Source organism: Micropterus dolomieu, linkage group LG22, assembly GCF_021292245.1.
Source record: "Micropterus dolomieu isolate WLL.071019.BEF.003 ecotype Adirondacks linkage group LG22, ASM2129224v1, whole genome shotgun sequence".
Taxonomy (NCBI): domain Eukaryota; kingdom Metazoa; phylum Chordata; class Actinopteri; order Centrarchiformes; family Centrarchidae; genus Micropterus; species Micropterus dolomieu.
In genome coordinates, this window is record NC_060171.1 from 3,752,345 (window position 1) to 3,774,593 (window position 22,249).

Genomic DNA, 22,249 nt, shown 5'->3' on the forward strand with positions numbered 1-22,249 from the left:
GGACAGGACAGCAATTTATTTTTTTATTTTTTTATTTTTTACTCTGGGGACAGGATTATTTTTGTGGTAGCAGGATTGGACAGGAGGGAAAATCCAGTCTTGTGTCTCCCTCTGGTTTACGCCTACCTAAGATCCGAACAAACAAAGCGAGTCAGGCTACCTCCAGATTTGGTCAGGCAGATTCCCTCACATTTAGGCTACACCTTGCATTAAACATGTATTTTTCCTTATCTGGATCTGGATCGCATTTTAATACTAGGTGTAAATGGGGTGTAGCTCCCATGTGAATAATAGATTACAACTACTCTAATTTCTTCCAGCTGTCAAAGGTTTTGGTCTGTAGAAAGATGAGACAAATCTAATGGAGAGAAGTAAACACAGTGTCAAAATAGCTGATCATTAGATACCAATTTCATACTTTAACAGAATTGTAGCATTTTGAGTTTTTAGTTGTAATGTCAAGGGCATTACAAACCAAATGTTGAGATACTGAGGCAATTATAATATATAAGCACCACAAGAAACATCACTTCTGATCTAAATGACCAGCTGAATAATCATAATCCGCACAACACAGTGGACGACTACATTAGAAGATAATATCTCTTCCAATGGGGAACTCTTGATGTTATTTTATGGTTCTGATGTTGGACTTTTGCTCTGGTTGATTTCCATAGCATGCATTTAAAGAGATACTGAAGTGGGCTTGTAACTAAGGTGACGTCTTTCTTGTTGAAGTTTATCACAGTTTGAAGGTTAGTGCAGTATTGAAATGGGTTTCTTAGATAACAGTTATTTAATACAGATAACCGGTCTGAGGTGATGGGGAAAAGGTTCAAACTCGGAAAGGTTTAGCATCTTTGGACACTTTACAAATAAAGTCAATAAATACAATAAAAACTTTGCAGAGGACTCATCTGTAGCATCACTCCAATTGCCCATTGAACATTACACCTTTGAGAACGCTTCACCTTTGGACCCAATTTACACCTCGCATTAACATGCTTTTTTTTTTTTTTTCATGTCTAGATAACTTATCTGGATACAGATCGCAATTTAATACCAGGTGTAAATGGGGTCTTTGTTTTTAATTGGTTGGTTTTTAATTTTTGTTGGATCTCAGAATTTTCCATCAAGTCTCCTGGAAATCTGAAATTCCAGCTACACCTGGTTTGTAGAGTATTTTTACCTGATTAATGAGTCAATGTTTGTGCTTTTTAATGCTTTAAATTCATAATATCTAAAAATAGTGTTCGATTTGTCTACCCTTTTCACATCTTCACAGAAGAACTTTTTCCTGAATCGGTCAATCCCACTGAAACACTTTCAATTTGGCTCAGATAAGCAAATTTAATCTTTACTCAGAATGCTAATGCGAAACTGTAGATTTCTAAATATCATCACAAGCTGCTCTTTTCAGTTTTTTGACCTAAAACTTCACAAACACTGTTTTAAAGCATAGTAGTCATTAAGTTTTATTTTAACAAAAATATAAGCATTTCAGGATTGAAAACCTGGGGACTAATCTTTTCTGCTGTTTCCTGCTTTCACCCCCCCCCCCCAACTTTCTTTCTTTCACATATCAATTTGAAAGAATTATTTAACTAATGTTTATTGTATCAGCCTGTGGCAGATATCATTTTAAACAGAAACTATGAGCAGACAGGGGAGTCAGAGTCTGTCAGAAAATCCAGTTAGGATTAAGTTGGTGAGAAGGCAGCTGATAGCATGTGGATTTTATACATTTTCTATGGCGTTGTTGGATAGGATTTACAATGATTATCTGCTCTCTTTGGAAGCTCGGCTCTACTCCTGCACGGTGCTCTTGGACATGAAGTTAAGTCCTTCCTCCTTCAATCGGGCCAACGCCGGCATGTAGATCTCCTTCGTCATCGGAACCACCAGTCCCTTTGTACTGATTTCACCTGCAGAGACGAGACGCACAAATTTAGGTTCAAACTTCAGCTCAGGCAGATCTAGGCAGACACTGGTTTCAGTTCATTTTAGAAATTACAGCATAGGACAAGCTAACGTCAACTTCACAGCCTAAAATCTGAAAGGTTTTAATCTTGGATCAACCATGTAAAGCCCTTTGTAACTTTGGCTTGAAGACTGCTTTATAAATAAAGTTTTATATACTTATTAGAGACAAACTAATGGTATCCTCATAAACCTGTGCCTTTCCCAAAAATTCGATATTCCCCGCACATCCTAGTGTAGTTTTCTTTTATCATACTGAACTTCATTGTATTTTGTAATGTGTCTTTGGTATTCATACTTTCACTGTTTCTTTGTCTCACTTTAATGTTTTTCTTTTATTCAACCAGAGACAGAAACGATCTTCCTGACTGATGTTACTGACCATCAAGGACCATGCGAGCAGCAATGGCTGCTGGGTATCCTACAGTTTTGGCCATAGCGGAGAAGCCGTTGGGCTCCCCGTACACCACCAGGCTAATGTGTTTGGTCTCCAGCTCGCCAGTTGGGTGTCGTAGCCCGACGTCGTTCCTCATGATGATCATGTCTCGCTCGCCCTTATCTGACCACAGGATAGAAGGCGTTAGTAGTTTATGAACTAGTATTGCAATAATTACTTGTGTTTTTCTAATGTGTGGTAATAAAATGAATTTGTGTCTCACCGAAGAAGAGTTTGACTTCTAAATGTTTTGCCAGAGCAGCCAAAACGCTGTCTGCTTGAGGCGGCATTTCATCGCTCAGCATCCCAAACCTAAACACACAGAGAGACAAAAAAAAAAAAACAAGACTTTTCCTCACAATAGATTAACCTTCAAAACTCTGTTTTAAAAGCTTTAAAACACAATTGCTCTGCAGCACTGCGGCCCACACATCCTTGGCTAAATCTAAAGAGATGAGCAGTTGCTTTTTGTTGCTGCTTTGCTGGTGAATTGAATAAATGAACAACAAGTCATTCAATTTGAGCTGCGAGCATGTCGGCTTCTTACTCTTTTAACGGCACAGATGGAATGTTTCCAACAGTTCACTTGTACCGTCAGAGGAATTTATGTTTCAATGCCAGCGTGGCCCTCTTCCCTTCACCACCAGCGGCAGCAAAACACTGACAGCACAGAGCCTTGGTCTGAAGAGACCCTTGGAAAAGTTGATTTAAATTGAAGAGTGCACGCTACACCACTTCAGTCAACCTCATTACGGAGGGAAGCAAAACGTGTGCAGAAGAGCAGCAGCCACGGCCATGTTCTTGGCACCAACACTTGAAGAGCAGCACACGTCAGCATCTGCCTCACATGCTCAGAGCTGAGCAGCACAGACAAATGGACATCCAAAGGAACTTGTCTAAAGGGGCATTACGCAGGACTTTGACCGTTTCTTAGCTCCAAGTAACCAAAGGGTCAAGACATATTATAATTTAAAAACAGGTGATTTATATAAAAATTCATCCTCCGCACAGTTGTCATGAAGAGGCAAATTAACTATAAAGACCAAAACAGTTTAGTTAAACAGTTTTATTTCTGGGAATTTTAACATGGGGGGGGGGGGGGGAGACTGTGTGAAGTGGCCATTCAATGAAATGCAGTTTTTGGCACTTCGGCGTTGGTTCTCACATGAAGTGAGAGCGAAAGTTGGTGGCAGTAATGCATCTCTAAGCTGGTTTGCAAACTGCCGCAGAAGAAGAAAACATAGCGGAGCAGAGGGAAATTGTAAGTACAAAGCAGGAGGAATTGCTTTTGTTCGCATAGAGGTTCTAAATGAAACAAGGAAATACTCAAATTTGAGTATAAATACTCAAAAGTACGGTAATTTTAAACTATTTTTTAACTGAATTCACAGAACAATTACCATATTGTGAGATTGAAGATTTTGGCCATATCGCCCACTACCTATATTCTGGCCTACAAAACTAAAAAACAGTAGCTATATATCAAAACTGAATGAAGACGAGAATCTTACTTTTTGTCATCTGTTTTACCATGTAAAAAATGTTATGACATACAAATGTAGGCAATAATGTTCCATAAAAATAGCATGTAAAATTTCTAACAACAAACCGGGTCCACCGGCTGCACTACCGCTGTCACAGCAACAATCTACCTTTCAGTCTCGCACTCCATTTTAACGCTTACTCTTGAACAAGACACGGAGATACTTGAACTTCAGGCAGCAACTCACTCCCAACCCGGAGGAAGCAGTCCACCACTTCCCGGCAGAGAACCATGGCCTCAGACTTGTAAGGGGCTTAAAACTTTAAACCCCCCCCCCTTTTTTTTTTTAACTTTACTCCTGTAATTTCTGCTCTATGCTTTTGCAGGGCACTGGACTTTCATGATTCCTAATCCGGTGCAAATCCTGAATAGCGTTTTTATTATCTCACCATTTCAGGGTGTCCATCCCGAAGTCGTCCTTCCCGATGCGTTCGTATACGGCTTCTTCAAAGGCATCTTGGGAGATTGAAGAGGACAATCCCATCTGCTTACAGAGGAGCTCTTTCTGTAGAGAGAACAGATTACAGTTTCTCGTTTTTGGTCCTCCATACATAAGACTATCATATCCAAACACTTTTAATTCCACATGTTTTTTCTTCTTATACCTACAATGACCACTAAGGTTCTTCTACAGACTTCCTCCCAGCTCCTTTCTAGCTGTTAGACCATGTCCCAGACCCTTTTTAGCTCCTCTTATCTCCCCTTTAGCCTCTAGACTATCCCCTAGCTCCTAGATTGTCTCATAGCCCCTAGTCAGTCTTATATCTCCTAGAGCCTAGACTGTCTTCTAGCTATTCTTCAGCCCCTTGACTGTCATTTCCATATAAAATATACTGTTAGAAATCAATGCAGGAAAGGTTAAAACCCTCTAATAAACATCTCTTGAACATGCAGCTCTTTGATGAGCGTTTACAGCAGATGTTTGCGGTCTTTTATCCTTTTGATATGAAAGAGAAACAGTGTCAGAAAGCCTTGGCTCGCTGCAGCCTTGATGTTGACAAGCAGCTATTGCCAGTAATAGACTCTTCAGCAAACCCACTTCCACAGTAAGACGCCTTAAGTGGAAGACCTGCAAAACAGCTCGTTTCATGAAACTAAATGAAAGCAGGAGGCACTGCTCAGAGGCTGCCGTTCAACCGTGTGTTTGGATGTTTTAATCACTGAATGGCTCCTCAGTGGAGGTTCTCACCCAAGTGTGGTGCAGGACGGGACAGGGCTCGCTGTTGATCAGACCCAGTTTGACAAACCCACTCATGGCCTTCGTGAAGCCCTGTTGGACAGAAAAACAGCTAAACTGAGTCACAATCAACACATTTACATGGACACATGAAACTAAAGATACTGAATGATTTAATTATTTTTTACTGTGCACTTTTGTCTGACTTTTTAAAACCGTTCAGCAACAGAAAATGTCTTATTTAGACTAGCGGAGTTCGTTTGATTTGGACTTCAGATTCACATGAGCACACATTTACACTGAGGATTTTTTTTTCAGAGGGAAGCTCTCCCTGTGTTACATCTTTGTCCTGCACATGATCACATGTAAAAGCCCAGTTAGAGATGTTATAACCTATAACAACAACACATCTATGTTACATATCTTTCCCATTTTCTTTGCATGTTCAAGATAAAAGAGATGGAATATGATAACAGTTTGATAAAATTTCATATCCGGATCCAGTCAATCCGAGGAGTGAATGTCAGTTAGTGTTCATTAATGCAGGGAAACAAGACAGGAGCTTATGACGCATAGATAAGAAAGTGCTGTACTTTATGTCTTTGTATTTACATTAAATAAAATAGGAAACTGAAATGAAAAATAAAATCATAAAAAAAGAGCCCCTCCTTTAGTGGTGAGTTGCAAACCTCCTCCAAATGGACGACAAAAAGAAGCAGAAAACAAGTAAGGAGGCGACTTAAACAAGTCACTAAACTACACTAAAGGCTCTACAGAAGCAAGCAAAGGAAAAGAAAGCCTGCTTATCCAGCCAATCACACCAACTACATCTGATTTAAGCAGCTGGAGGCTCCATGAGTAAAATCAGCTGATGCGCTGCTGCCCCACAAAAGCGTTGAATTGATATGATGGATCAAAGTAGTTCGAAGATGAAACTAACAGAAAGCCAAGCTTGTGGTGATAAACTTGGAACAGTAAAAAAAAAAAAAAGAGGCTGCCACAAATAGTATTTTTCCCCCTGATCTGGTTACAAAAAGGACTGAATGCAGTATTCATTTTACTGGAGAAGTTTCAATACTACTCGTACTGGGCTCAGGGCTTAAAGCAAGAATTTTTTCTGTGCCTGAAATGTGTTCGGGGTTTACGAAAGATGGAGGGTAAGAGCGTAACTTTGTGTTGAAAACTGACGGGGACATAGGGACTCAGATTAGGGTTCTGACATACACTTAGCTCACAAAACATGAAGAAACGCAATTCTAGGTTCACTAGAAAAAGATAAGAAGCGTTCAATGTGGAAATATATGATGGGGGGATCAGGGGGTCCTCCCCCAGAAGATTTTGAGCATTAAACAGTTAATTTCCTGCATTCTGGTAACATTTTCTGCTACCACCTATAATCAGTGCTTGAAGTAGAAAATATAGATGCTGGACAATATGGCTGAAAATGTTATCACGATAAAACATTTCACATAATTTAATATCGATTATTCTTCTGATAAATGTCAATTCATTATAAGGCAGAATTTTGCTCCTGACTGAAAGTTGAAGAAACCAGAGGGTTTTAAACTATTTTTATGGTCAGAACAAACACTTAATGCCAAAACATGGATCCAGTGTTTCCCCATACGTTCATCTTTTTGTGGCGGCCCACCGCAATATCAACGCTGACCGCCACATATTGATTATCGTTTTTTTTAAGATAATGTTAGGTTAGTTACAGTTACACTGTCATTCTGTGGGAAACACTGGGATCACTTAACAAATCTGAGGTAAAACAATTATTTTCAGTCCCTCAGGGCTGCATGAAGGGCACAGAGCTTCTACCTGCTCCGTCTCTGCTGACAGAAGCAAACAGGCGAGAATGGGAACAGATGAGCGCCACATAGAGCCCACCAGTACGCAAGAAAAGTCCCGGGACGCCAAAGAGTAAAATGTAGAAGTAACTTATCGGTGGCCCACTTCAAGCACTGCCTATTATGAAAATTGACACCACTAATCTGTGAAGCCGTAGTCAACCAGTGGTTTAAATTCAGACAAAAATGCAAATAAAATCCAGACGATCCAATCCAGTAAAATATATATTCCAAAACGCATTATTATTTCAATAAACACACACGGACTGCTATTGCGTCGCTTTATATTAGCCTAACTACAGCTGGCATGTAAACAAAAAAATGCATCTACACGTTGACTTTTTCGGTGGCACCTTAATTGACCCAGTAGAAACTTCCATGCCCTGTTCACGGCCTACAATAGCCAATGAGTGTCCACGTCGCCAGGAAGTGCCAGTCCCCTTTCGGTATACACCGACACCGAACCACCAATTGTGCAGAGGAAGACTGGCGGTTCACCCACACCTAACACGCAACAGTTAAAAAATATGCAAGAATATTTTCCAGACATATTTATAAATTGTCGAATACAAAAACCCCTCGGGCCGGAATTCCGGCACAGCGGCGGAGAACTTCAAGCCCTGTGGGCTATTTAGGTCAATACCTTTAAAGGTATTGAGTACTGATACCCAGCCCTTACCCTAACTAAAGAAAGCAGGTTTTCTTGTTTACAAAACCTTTAAAAAACAACAAAACAAAATCACGTTAGTGGAATATGACATTCTCATGACAGTAGCAGACATGCTCTGTGAACTCATATTCTGCATCATGTTTTTGCATTTGAGCTGTCCACTTATTTCTGTCCAGATAATAATAATAATAATAATAATAATAATAATAATAATAAACATCCTTATTTGTAGAGCACTTTTCAAAACCAAGTTACAAAGTGCTTTAACAAGTGTAAAGAATAATACAAAAGAGCATGAAAACATTGAAAAGACTAAAATACAGATTAATATAAAATTAGTAAAATACAATAAAATAAAAGGGATAAAATAAAGTCAAATAAGATCGGGAAAGGCTCTCCTATAAAAGTATGTTTTAAGAAGGGACTTAAAAGAGTTCACTGACTCAGCCGACCTGATTTCCTCGGGCAGGCTGTTCCAGAGCCTCGGGGCCCTGACAGCAAACGCTCTGTCCCCTTTAGTTTTCAGTCGAGACTCTGGAACAGACAGCAGACCTCTGCTCGAGGATCTCAAGGTACGTGCTGGTGCGTATGGGACTAAAAGGTCAGAAATATAACAAGGCGAGAGGCCATGAAGAGCTTTAAAAGTGATCAATAGAATGTTAAAGTCAATTCTAAAACATACTGGGAGCCAGTGTAATGAAGCTAAAATAGGAGTAATGTGGTCATATTTCTTTGTTCTGGTTAAAAGCCTGGCAGCTGAGTTCTGGACAGTCTGGAGTCGATCAGTAGATTTTTGGGTGATAATATGCCTGTAACTACGGTACTTGTCTGTTCTTCGTTTCAAATCAGAAAAGACACGCAGATGTTTTCTCCAGTACCCGTGAACTTCCAACTAGCTGGAAAAAATGTTGATCAACAGAAAATTAATCTGCAACTTTTTAAACAATTGATTAAATGTTAAAGTAATTTTTCAAGGAAAAATGACAAACGTTGCTAAGTGTGTGGTGATTTTCTCGGTTTCATATCATTGTAAAGTGCATATCCGGTGTTTTGGAGTTGGCTGTGGAAACATGTGACATTATACTATTTTTTAACCAAACGATTAACTTATTATTCAAGAAATTAATATCCAGATTAATCGATAATGAAAATTATTCCAATGGTTTTAGTTTGAAGGGTCTGTGTGTGTGTTGTACCTTGAAGCGCAGTGTTCCTCTGACCAGTGTGTGTGCTGTCTCAATGCCATAAGGCTCTGCGTACTTGGTGCTGTCGCGGTTTGGAAATCCCTCCAGGTTGAAACCAGGAAGGAAATCCATCGGCATGCTGGAGTCCATCAGAGACCCGCCAGCTGGGACGCTGACCACCTTGACAAGACACACACACACAGAATCAGTTTCTCCTCTTAATTTAAAGTGCTACAAATAAAAAATTTTTGCATATTGAAGGAATGTATGGTCCTTTGAGGCCTCTGTACTTGGTTGTCTCTGAGGAAGATGGCGGGGCTGATGGTGTTAAGGAGGACGCCGTATGGACTCCAGCTGAACTTGTAGCGAAGAGGATTGTCTGAACATTCGGGAGCAGGAAGTCCGCCACAGAACGAGCTGTAGGACTCCACCTGAAAGACACGGTTATTTATATTGTAAAATCATTTGCTGCCACGCAACTTGTAGATCAATCAACTATTATTTTAGCAACACATTATTTTTTATTTTTAAACTTCCCTAAAGAAATTGGTGGGTTTGTTTTAAAAGGAGGTCTGACAGTCACCAGTTACAGAAGTCAGTATAAAAAAAGAGAATAGATTCTCCGTCTGATTTGCTGAAAGTAATTTAATTGTTATTTAGTGATTTACTTCTACAAAATGGTAAAATATTCAAAATGTCATGCTGGACATACACTACAATGTCTTTATATGAAAAAATTGTCATGATTAGAGAACAATCATGAGTTTTCTAAACAGATAGATAACCTTTCAAAAGTCTGATCCAGAGACTGAAATTTAAATTTGGTTCTTAAAAACTTAGAAACTGCCTGTGTCTGAAATCCCCACTCATTCACTACACTGTACCCCCTATGTAGGGAATTGTATGTACAGGACTATATAGTGAGCTCACATTATTAAACTTAACTTTCGGACACTACTCCAATCATTACTTTGGCGCCGTAAATTCCATCATTGCTGTCAGACAATCAGCTGGTGGACTGTTTTTTTCTATCAGCGCAATGCATGATGGTATGTAGGGCTTGGTTAGTGACCATCGGTTGTACACTACTATTCAAAATGCATTCTGGGATACATTGAGTGGACTATATAGGGTATAATAATTATCACTATACATTCAGACAGCGCTAAAAAAAATGGCGAGCTCACTATACATTAGTGTTGTAGTTAAGACCGCCCAATCCGAGACCAAGTCAAGACCAAGATCAGAGTTTATCGAGACCGAGGCAAGACCGAGACTTTTAGGGGCCGAGACCAAGTCGAGACCGGGACCGAGGGAGGGGCGAGACCAGGTCCCGTTCCCCACATTACATGACACACAATAAAATGTGGAACGAGATCACAGGTAAATAAATGTAAGCATCTTTATTTAACACTCCTTTTCCATGCTTGCCATCGCGGGGGGGGGGGGGGGGGGGGGTGGGGGGGGGGGCGGTCGTTAACGGTAACACCACATTTTTAATTAGGGTTGTTGGTTGCATTTAAAGCAATACGTTTTACATCCAATCAAAGTTAGGATGTTAACAAATTAATCACAATGCAAAAGCAAATTCAGTCGAGACGAGACCAAGCCCATCAAAAAGGGGTCTTAAGACCAGTCTTGAGAGCAAGACCGTTCGTACTACAACACTTGTAGTGAGCTGGGTTCGTACACTTAACCCCTAGTTGCTCCAGAGGCGTGCGACCTCTGGCATATACATCAATTGTTAGTCGCTTTGGATAAAAGCGTGAGCTAAAAGAGTGAATGTAAAGGACATTTTACAGATTAAAATAAAATAATACAACGCTCTCTCGTGGGGAAAAAAAGTTTGTTTTCATCTACCGAGTTGAATGGCAATTTGAGTATAAACGAGTGGAAACACATGACAAAATACCGCAAGAAACGTTCCCGCTTGGCTGAGGTAGAAAAGTTGGTGTAACGACTAAAAACAAAATGTGATGAAGCACAATAAGCGTTCATGAAGCATGTGACTTAAACATTCGCTGAAGAGCTGAAAACATCTGTGTGAAGCGATGAGACTTTAACATTCCTCATATGAAACTCACAGACATTTTTCCATCAAGTTTTCCACATGGTTTTCCCATTGTTTGAACTTTGACTGGAGCTCTTTTAATTACGTCATCACGTTATGTGGATCTTAGGAGGAGCTAATCTCCAGTTGCAGAAGAAGAGGAGACGAGAGTAGCAGTAGTAGTTATCTTCTAGAAATTGGGTTCAGTTTGTCACACATTTGGATGGAAACTTGACTAGTGATACGGATCAACATACTGTATCTGTATACTGTAATACTGAGTCATTTCACAGGCCTACGTGATTTATTCATTTTCTACTTCTTAATTTTGGGTCAACTTGCATCTGTCAGGAGCGTGAACAAAATCAGGTCCTACTTCCTTTTTCAGGTTGTGTTGAACTTTTCTGACTCAGGAAAAAAAAAAAAAACACCACATCAGTTCATGTCTGACTGTGTGACGTCTGTTTCTGGACTAAAGCGTCAAATTCAGGAAAGTGAACATGTTGACTGTCAGTCTGTTAAATGAGTCACTATGACTGCCAGGAAGCCTCGGTCTGCATTTGCTGTTCAAACAATCCTTATCACACACACAGACACAAACACAGGCAAGAGTGTGTGCTGACTCACAGTGCAGCCGTCGGCTTTGGCCTGGTCGATACACTCCATTGCCAGCATGTGGTCGATACCCGGATCCAGTCCCATCTCATTCACTATGGTGATGCCCGCCTCCTCCGCACTGATACACACAAAATTGATATTGTTCAGTTCAGAAGTCCGGACACAACATGTCTACTACATTACAGAAAGTTTGTGATGTCACAAAATCATCTTGTACGTACAAGTTGTTAATCCGAGATTTAACGTGACCGCAGAGAAACTTTACTGTTTTATCTTAGTTGTGTACTCACCTGCTCTGCAGCTCCTTCATGGCAGGACTCAGGTAGCTGGCTGTCACCATGTTTACCTTCCTCTTGATGCAGTGTTTGGCGACGAGTGGGTGAAACGCGTACGGCAGCAGGCTGAGGAGCAGAAGGAAGCTGTGAGGTCAGGACGGGTGGCTGATTCATTTATCCAGCAAATAGAGCACAATCTGATAACGTGCCGCCGAGTCTGACAAGCCGAGTCTGAGATGTCCACTCTTCATCCATCCAATGAAAATGAGAGCCGCAAAGGGGCTGCTAGGGAAGCTACAGACTTTCAATATTATTATTTCACTTAGGTACCAATAAAGAAATAACAGCATTCATTTTTAATCATAAAGGCTTTCTTCAGCTACAAATTGCACCACAATATGTTAAGGTAAACAGCAACTTTCATTGGTTGTTAGGGCTGTTGAATATCAACTTCAGTTGATGGCTTCATCCTTTGCTGAAAACCAGAAGGAGGATTTTTATATATAATACATTTCATCACTAGGAAAAAGATCTCAGGAGAAGACAATGTGCTAATGTAGCGTAATAATGTAGCACTGGAGGCCAATCAGAAGCCCGATATAGCTCGCCTTCTTTTCGGGGTGAGCACAACTAAATAAATGGTCTAAACATTATTGGGTTGATTAAAAGGTGACTTTAGAGAACCTAAAAATAAAAGGACATCTTTCCATTATATTCACTTAGTGGTACAGTATTATTTCAAAATGTATTAGAATGAACTGCTCTCTAATATATTACTTTAGGAAAAGCAATGACACGGAGAAATACTTTTTCCATTGATCTGTAAAACCACAATGTTTAACAGTTTGTCTGCCTGTAAAAAAATATTTTGCTCATGTTGTACCTGATGACCAAGTCATGATCTTTGATCAGAGAGTCGAGGTGTCCTTCCTGGCTGCCGACGTCCAGCGTGATGGGGATGGTGTTGGGATATTTGTCTGCCAGCTCCTCTGCCTGCTTCAGCAGCACAGACGCTGAACACAAACAGAGCAGAAACAGGAAACAGTCAATGGAAGGTCATATTTGTAAAGGGTTCTGAAAAAGACAGGTTACCTACAATTATCATTAAGTCAATAAATTATATCTTTAGGTAACAAAAAGGAAACTGGTATCTACTAAAGTCTAAAAGCCCAAAGTTAGAGTTAGCAGGAATTTTTTGGCCCTGAAAAAATTAATTAGCTTTGTACCATAAGTGATGACGTGACCACACCTTTTTTGGCCTATTTTGTTAAACATATCGCAGCTGTTGCACTGCTGACAGAACTTGAACCCTACACCGACTCATGTCTTGCAACAGACAGCAAATTATGACCTCTTTCTATTTTAGGACTACTTAAAGTTTTGTTCTATAGACACAGTGTGGAACACAGTATATATACATTAATATAAAGCTCTTCAAGTCACTAAACACAAATCACTAAACCATCAAGGACCAAACTAAAAGCTAACATGCAAAATGAACCTCTGACCTAAGATTATGTTTACATCTTTCAAATAACATATCGCTTTTGTGCCGTGAGACAAACTCACCCACTGTGACCTGGGTCCTCTCGTCGCGAGTCAAATACTCAACTACGGGTCCAGAGACGTATCCTGAACCCAGCAGCAGAACACGCTTCATCCCAGTCTTCTTCATGATCTGAGCTTTCTCCCTGAGGGACATTAAGACACACTGACTTAGAACCACATCACAAAAACTCAGTGGGTCTCAGTAATTGTGTTTCCATCCAACAGACAAATGTTAAATCATGAGCTACACAGATTGAAAAAATTTGGACAAACATCATGAGTTTTTAAAAATGGAAGCACCACAAAAGAAAGTCATAATTTTAATTAAACCATCTCATCAACTTTTCAACAAATTTTCCTTATAATACCGATTTAATCAAAATTTGGTTCTTAAAAATTGGATGGGAACCAGTCTAGTCAACCACAAGTGTTAATGTCTTTCTAGCTGATCAAAAATTAAAAGAAATTCCACAACTGAAATTTGACTCGTTACACATTACACAGAAATCTGCCAAAGCAGCGTTTCCACTCTTAGCTTGAGGACATTTTCAGCAGTCTAGTTGGTATGACAAAGGCTATATAAATAAAAAGTTATCATAACAACTTTTTCCTTTGCTGCCTGGACTTAACTAAATAGCCCCGGCTTCCCATACATTATTGAACTCTCTCAACAATTACTAACACACATTTGAAACCATTGCTCCTAGCCACAAAACTACAAAACAATTATCTGTAAATCCAATAAAACTACCAGGGACCAGCCAGAAGTAACTAATATTTACATATGAAAGATCTTTAACCAGCACGTGAACACACACTGAAGTCGGACAAATGACTTCACAACTCGGGAAATGGGACCAACTGAGGAGCACGTGAATGCACTGTGAGCCATTGATTGCAAATCGCAGGCCTCACCACTAGATGGCACTAAACCTTACACACTGAACCCTTTAGATGGAATCAGAGCCGTGTAAAGAGACCAAGCACATGAAACAACTTTATCAAAATTCATATCACAGCAGTAACCGATGCCACGTTTCCTTTGTTGTTTTACAACACAGGGTTGCATAATGAAATGCAAGACATGGCCGTGGTCAGGGTACATTGGCTCATATCACTGCTAGCTGTGTTGTAAGTTCTTGTGTCTCTGGTGCCCATATTTTCGCAGTCTGGTTCTGTATCTCTGTGCTTGGTGTACTGTCTGAGGGGACCTGGTCTGGAGCAGACTATTGCCTTTTTTGATAACATCCAGCTTTGTTGGTGTTGTTGAAGTTCAGCCAAGAACCTCAAAGCGGGTGGTATTATTCGGCTGCGGGACTGCGGTCGTTTTTTTGGGTTCGGGTTAGTTTTGGTTCAGGCCCAGCTGGGAGTACATCTCATGCCTCATGTTTTAAACCAATAGCAAAGCCCATCAGAAGAAAATAAAAACAGCCCAGCAGGTGCTAGTGTTGTTCCTGAGTTTCAAAGGAAGATGAGCAATGCATGGATTGGGGCTATATATGGGGGAGGGTTCAACCCCCTGACTGGGCAGTGAGGGCAAAATATTCTGTCTCAAGTGCTGAGGCGGAGCCTTGTGAGGGGTAAACCAATAGCAAAGCTCCTTAGAGGGTGGAGCGCATATTCATAAAGCTGGAGTTTCATCCAGGTAACTACTATTTCCATAACTTAAGCTGGGGAACAAAGAGAACACCTCTGCAAGCCTATAAAGGTGTGTGCAACCCTTTCTCCTCTTCTTTTTCTCCATTTCTTTCAGCACAAGAACCACAGGAAGAGCAGGGGGGCCTGAAGACTCACCCAAGTTTCAACTCCCTGGGTTTTGAAAGCCTTTTTCCGGTTCTTATTTTGAATAAAACAAACATTAAGCTTCCCAGTTGTGGGGTCTGTTAAAAAAACTGCAAATACAGTAATTGAATATGACTTCTTTTGCTGTTGTAATCTTTAGTGTTGGTAAGATTGTTCCTGCGGACTTGAGCCAACCATTTTTTTCTCCTCTCCATGTTAAGTGGGAAAACTGGACATTCCTTTCTCCAAGCAATTGAAGCATCCACATGCAGCACAGCAAACCATGGTGGAGACTAAACGCAAACACCACTGAGCAAAGGGCACAAACTGCTCGACATCCTATTAAGGACAGATGGCTGTAATGAATTCATTGGGGTAAATGAGTGCATAGTAAGAAGACATAAGATATATACAATATAGGTTTATATGTGTATAAATATTTATATATGTGTTCTATTGTGTCCTTTTAAATAGATTTGTGCACATGCAAGCCAAAGAGTATTTTCTACCTTTTGCACACAAAAAAGGGATAATAAAGTTTTATTAATAATTAAATATATATTTTATCAGTGTATATATGAATAAGTGTAGGGGTGCATAAGAATTGTAAACAGAATCATTTAATTCCATTTATTTTCTAATAAAAAATTTCCTAAAACACACTTCACATCAACATGCTGCTGCTGCTGTCGCCAGTTCATTGACCTAACGTGCTGTCAGTTGACAATTATTGATAGTTGGTCCCTCCTCTCCTATATAAAAGTCATAAACATTACATTAGTCAAGATTACATAGGCACTCAATTACTATAGGATGACTGAGACCACCAGGAATTAAAGAAAGGCTAGAAAATGAATCTAATCTGAATTTTGAAATATCCCTTTCCTTCTCCTCCCTTTATATATAACAGTAAATCAATGCATTTATTGACTACTAATTACCAAATATCACATTCAAATTGTCTGCCAAAACCTTCCTGGAACAACCTGAATTCTTTGTGAATCACGTGAAGATCAAGCATTTTGAACTTCAGTTGACGCGATTTTCTCTTTACACGGCTCTGACCTGAATGTCACAAAATCTCATTTGAACATCATTATCATCCTGAACATAACTTTTTGGGGAGCTCTGATAGATAGCCCAGTAATGCATTCTCAACTCAAGGAAGTTTCAGTGTTTTCCATGTGTATTCCATGACTGGGAAATTGGTCAACGGTTTTTCAGGTTTTCCAGGACACGTGGGAACCCTGCAAAACTGCGTACAAAACTGGTACAGTAAAGAGTCCCTGAAATACAATTAAAAACTGGTACATCAAAGGAAAAAGAACATGGAGAAATTGTGCATAAAAATCATATCCAAACTTACAAAAGTTAAAATTTTCTCTGACATCAACTTGTTTAGAATACTATTATAATACCGCTTTACTTTAGTTCATAGTTACAGTTTTAAACTAACTGTTGCTTTAATGTTGGGTTTCAATGTCATACATAACTTTGTTTTAATAAATTTGCTAAATATTCTTAGTTTGTGTATAACATCTTTGTAACAATGTAATGTGGACAAAGTCAAAGTGGCCGTGAGACTTCTCTGATCAAACTACATCAAACAGTATCTGTGTGACTGATGAGGACCTGGGCTGAACCAGGAGGAGAGGAACAGAAGGTGGAGAGGAGCATGGAGGGGGTCATCCAAACAAATTCAATAAAATAAGTAAAGTAAAGGTAAAGTAAGTAAAAATATTAATATATATATATATATATATATATATATTTTTTTTTAAATGAAGGTTGTTTTTACAAATGCACATGTGAAACAAATGTTTCTCACATTAAATATTTTCCAAAATCATATATTTCTCAGATCATGTTTCACATATAATATTAAATGTGATGTGTTCAATTTCATTTGCAAAATATCTGAAAATATTTTTTTTGGCTATATCAGAATTTTTATATTTAAATTCAAGTATAATTAATATTAAATATTGAGATTTTTGATTAACATTTGACTGTTAATAATTTTGATAAAAGTCAAAAACAATAATGTGTCTAGTAAAATAAACAACATTTGATTTATTATAAATTAATACATCAACTGGTATTTATTAATGATAACACTTGTTATCCTCTCCTGAATGCTTTTACATCAAATATTGTTATGTTAAAACACTAGTTACCTTTGACAGTATCTTAATTTACTAAATTCATGTTTTTCTGCACTTATTCATTAACAAACCTCATAAAAGGAATATGTTTAATGTTTTCTGAACAACCACCAAGAGCTGTAACAACGGACACAAACTGTGAGAATGAAAGCCACGTGAGTCCTCTGTAACCAGGAAGCATCAGCTGCCAAGCCTTTTAATTAAACAGAGAGCTCTCCTAACAACTGGATTCAGTTAAAAAGTCTGTGATTTTGCAGGCAGGATTATATCATAACAACAATAATAACACCATAATAGAGACATCACTCCGAGTGACCTGTGGCATTAATATCACACCGCCCGCCTCAAATGCCCCCAGGAGTCAGACCCCTGGACTCGTCAGCTTTGGCCTAATTGGATGCGACACCGCACACATGCACAAGTCTCAGCGGGACTGACTGGAGGTCCGACCGGCAGTCCACATGCCGCAGAGCCTCGTCGTCTTAATTAAAAAAAAAAGGAAAGAGAGACGTTCCCTCAGGGGGATTTCTCCCTGAGTTTACATATCTTAAGGAGCCAAACTCAATCAAAAGGATTAAGATTTGGAGGCATGGCTTGTCTGGAAAAATGAAACCAAAGATCACTTAAGAAGAAAACTCATCAAGTCTTATAGGTGGCCTAAATATGAGCGAGCGGGACTCTTATGGATGGTATGGAAAACATTGAGACTCAAGTCTCAAGACGAGGCTGAAATCTCTTAAACCAAGCTGTTTATAGAGCCACGGAGGAGCAAATCTGCAATGAGCCTGAATATTAATAAGCTCAAGAAACAAATATTATTACTATACCCACGAGGGTCATGGAGTCAGGATGGATTTCACAAGCTCATTAAATGCTTTAGCATTGACTGAAGCCGCAGATAAGCAGCAAGGGATGTAAAAGAAGCAAACTGTGTAATCAATTTAAAGAATGTAGCCAGAGAAATTAATCAAAGCCGATTAAAAAGATACAATTATAATAAGGGGCAGAATGCTGATGAGGATTTCAAATAGTGCAAATAAAAGATAAAGATGCAGATGAATTTATATTTATCTTAAAACGTGTATTTTAGTCTTTTCAATGTTTTCTTGCTTTTATCTTGTATTGTTTTTGTATTATTGTCTTTTGGGTATTATTGTCTTTACACTTGTTAAAGCACTTTGTAACTTGTTTTTGAAAAGTGCTCTACAAATAAAAGATTATTATTATTATTATGAATAATTATTCTGTTAAACAAAGATAGTCAGAGAGGAGAAGATCAATTTCATCGTCATTCATGCGGTCCGAGAGGCATTTGGCCTAGCTTAGCACACTGAGAGAACTAGCTAGCCTAGCTCCATCAAAAGTAAAAAGCAAGAAAACGGTGGCACTAAAATGACTTTCTGTCAGGTGGGGGAAGATGGCTGTGTCGTAACTTAAAACCTGCGTGCCAAAAACGAGCTAGCAGGCTAGCAGCTACGGCTTATTAGCACGCTAGCCATGCTAGATGTTAATGCAGAAGCAGGTTGGCAGAGCAAATACCAGAGGGCAGCACTGTGCAGGAAAAACCACAAGGTGACTGTTCCAAGCTCGACTGGCTGGAGGACACTAAAACATTATAAACTGCAATGCTAAATGGAGGAAAAACAGGAGACTACAAAAGACCACAAATATTACTTAGCTTTTAGTAAGCTGCTATTCACTGTAATTATAAAAACACAACAGCTTAGCTTAGTTAGCACAGTTGAGCTACATGAGAATAATAAACAGATATTAAACGTTACCTGTCTTGTAATCTTTAGACATTTCTTCCATAGATTGGTTGCTTTAACTCAGATGACAATTTTACGAATAATTGAAATGAGAAATAAGCTGAAATACAGAATGATCCCCAAACAAACATTCTAAAAAAAACTTAAATTAAAAAAACACACACTAAGCATCAAATTCAACACTTAACAGACAGCTGTTGCATTTTGAAATACGTCTTACCTTCTTTCTCGAAGTTTATCTATGTATTCAAACTTTGGGGTGAGTACTCCGTTTGAGGTGATGACAGCCTTTAGTGAAAAAAAGATTAAAATTATAGACAAAATTATAACTTTTAATCATTTGTAAGACTAAAATAAATTTGGTCAGAAACAATAAATAAAGATGGTAGGTAATGCAGGCTATGGAGATCATGGTCTGAGGCTGTAGTCAGCTTGAATAAATGTCAGTCACGATAGATTTAAAGTAAGTCTGTGGGTGGAAGCTAAAAATGACTTCGTTTAGAAAGCTGGCTTTACGTCTGCAGCTTAAAATCAGTTCACTTTTAAATTCTGGGTTAATTTGAATGAATTCAGCAACAACGGTGCTGAAATTTGCTACCGCTCAGGTTCGTGCATCTGGCTTTTTCCTTATCCACGGCAATGGCAAAGAACGAGGCTTATGGGTAACATTGAAATAATTAAAACTGGCGGTCATAACATAAACCTTTGGGATCATTAAATTATCCCGGAGAGTAATGTTTCATTCATTGTTTTTAAACATATTACCTCCGACTACACTCTCGCGCATCGATCTAAAGACTGTGAGATAATGGGCTGAATATGTGCAGCACTATTGCTCAGTTTTGCTCATTAATATTAAGTCAGAAAATTAAGTTGTGATCTAGAAATAAGAAACCTAAAAACAACAGCAACATTTTTCTGTAGCAAAGTGAAACATTCCACGACTAGATATATCACATTACTTACATCTCTGACTTGAGGGCTGAATTCCTCTTCCTCCAGCGGTCGGGTGGCGTCTGAAGGCAGCTGATAATGACAGAACACCACATTTTTAAAAATAAAAAAGGCACAGTCCTGTCTGTCAGGTTTTCTATTTACTAAGTTCACCACAGGAAACCTGCTGCAGCGCTCTCCCACAGGAAACTCAGACAGAAGCAGAAAGCAGCACATAGCGAGACAGAAACCCAACAACAAAACCAGCTGTTCTAACCCCACCTAAAGCCCAGACATCTTACCATCTCCCAGATGTAAGGGAAGAGTCGGTCTCCAAAGTACTCTGTTGCTTCGATGGGGAGCTGAGCAGGAAGGTTGTCGATGGAGCACATGAGGATCCCGTTTCCCTCCACGCTGCCGGGACAAACGTTATTTGATGTAAAAGCATTCAGGAGAGGATAAAGCTAGATGTTGTCTATTTCATCACCACCACAGAAGAAGAGTTGTGAGCTGTGCTTATAGCATTCTATAATTAAATGGATTATTATATGAAATAAAGGCGATTTCATGTTTCTATAAAAACATAACTCATGCAATTTGTGGCAATAAGCTGCAAGCAAAATTAGGATTCTACAAGCTGTTTGGTGCCATTTTGTTTTGTGTAAAATAAGTTCTTCTGGATCGCATTTCTCATACTTGCACGCCACATTGCATTGCTGTACACAAATTGTGTGCGTCTATGACAAATCAATTTTGAAATCCTCGAACGCCTGCGTGACGTGTCCGTGTCAGTTGACGCGGGTCAAATGAAGTGCTGTGATGTGGCCGATATGTGCTGCACTTTACATTGCATTGGTTTACATCATATATAGCAACTGATATACGTATATAGTGCTGAAACACAAATCACAATCATAATATAAGTCAGAAAATTTTGAATTCAACCCGGAAAGCCTGATTTAAAACATGAAAACCCAAGAGAATCCTGCCCAAGACAAGCAGAAAAAACACTTATGTCACAAGCCCAGAATTAAACAAATGCAAGTGTAAAATCATAAACAAAACTGCCAGTTAGAATGATATAAAAGACCAGATTCTAGAAAACACCTAAAGTGGTATCTTAAATATGAGCTAACAAGAATTTAAAGAGCATATTTTTTCACCATTATTTAGTCAGGGGGGAGTTTCACTGAGAGCAATGCTCTGATTACATTAACAAAGTTACACATTCACACCTGGACGCTGTCCAGTCCAACTAGGGCTGGGCAATAAAACTATAATGATAATTATCACAATATAATTTCCCTCAATAACCATATAACAAATGTTCAATATCTCGCCAATAAATTAGCGTGAATCACAAACAAATTAGTGATATTTTTCTATTAAGATATTTATTTTGTTGAGGAAAAGGGACTGAAACTCATGAATATTTGTTGAAAAAAAATACTTTGTCGTAATTGTTTTGGATGTTCTAACTCAGATTTGTTAAGTGATCCACTGTCCATCAAGTGTTTGTTCGGACCATAAAGTTTAAAACCACAATTATCCATCTGGTTCCTTCAACTTACACTCAAATCATCCTTTAAACTACAAAGAAATAATATATTTATTATAAATATGGAATGGTATGACATTTTTTATCATGACAACATTTTCTGCCATATCGCTGAGCAGCTCCATTGGAGCAGTTGGGAGTTAAGGGCCTTGCTCAGGGGCACCTCAATGGTGTTAATGACAGAGGGGCAAGTGCTGCTGTTTCCTTTCCCCACCCAAACAAATAAAAAAGGCCAATCTGAAACTATTAAACGATATATTAAGACTAATACATCCAGATATAAAACTCAAAAACATCCACAGCCAGAAGAGATAGATCCTGCAGAAATAATTTAAATTCACAGATACAGATTTTAAATCTGTTCCAGGCAGAGAATATAATAATAATAACCTGAAATCTGGAATGTCTGACGACCGCCGCCTACGGGTCAGACAAGTAAAAGTGAAAATCTTTAACAGAAGAAACACTGGGACAGACAGAAATGTGCAGGTGATGTTGGTGAGAAGACAGCAGGTCACGAGTGTTGGTGCTGTACCTGTCGTGATCTATGTGCTGGTCAGCGTCATACATACAGAAGGGCTTATCAATGGTGGTGCACTCGTTCATGAACTCTATAGAGCCGCCAGTGTCGGCAGATATGTCACAGATGGCCAGGAGTCTGCAGAAAGAGAGAGGAGACAGTGTTCACGAGGTCAGAGCGACAGGCTG

General features: G+C 39.0%; 1 protein-coding gene across 4 annotated transcripts in view; it reads right to left on the reverse strand.

Moving 5' to 3' along the window:
- Positions 1-22,249, reverse strand: part of aass (aminoadipate-semialdehyde synthase) — a 43,406-nt gene that overhangs the window by 1,101 nt on the left and 20,056 nt on the right. For 2 of the 4 annotated variants that reach the window (XM_046036643.1, XM_046036644.1), the window contains exons 10-25: positions 22,077-22,199; positions 21,932-21,961; positions 20,286-20,397; positions 20,017-20,076; positions 19,271-19,338; positions 13,356-13,477; positions 12,670-12,799; positions 11,802-11,912; positions 11,521-11,629; positions 9,134-9,274; positions 8,856-9,023; positions 5,149-5,229; positions 4,349-4,464; positions 2,640-2,728; positions 2,363-2,539; positions 1-1,925 (exon numbers count right to left, since the gene is read on the reverse strand). The exon at positions 1-1,925 is cut by the window's left edge and continues 1,101 nt beyond it. In XM_046036643.1, the coding sequence (XP_045892599.1) occupies positions 1,807-1,925; positions 2,363-2,539; positions 2,640-2,728; positions 4,349-4,464; positions 5,149-5,229; positions 8,856-9,023; positions 9,134-9,274; positions 11,521-11,629; positions 11,802-11,912; positions 12,670-12,799; positions 13,356-13,477; positions 19,271-19,338; positions 20,017-20,076; positions 20,286-20,397; positions 21,932-21,961; positions 22,077-22,199 (1,756 nt within the window). In that variant the 3' untranslated portion in view covers positions 1-1,806. The remainder of the gene's footprint in view (positions 1,926-2,362; positions 2,540-2,639; positions 2,729-4,348; positions 4,465-5,148; positions 5,230-8,855; positions 9,024-9,133; positions 9,275-11,520; positions 11,630-11,801; positions 11,913-12,669; positions 12,800-13,355; positions 13,478-19,270; positions 19,339-20,016; positions 20,077-20,285; positions 20,398-21,931; positions 21,962-22,076; positions 22,200-22,249) is intronic. The other 2 variants (XM_046036645.1, XM_046036646.1) reach the window with 2 other exon arrangements.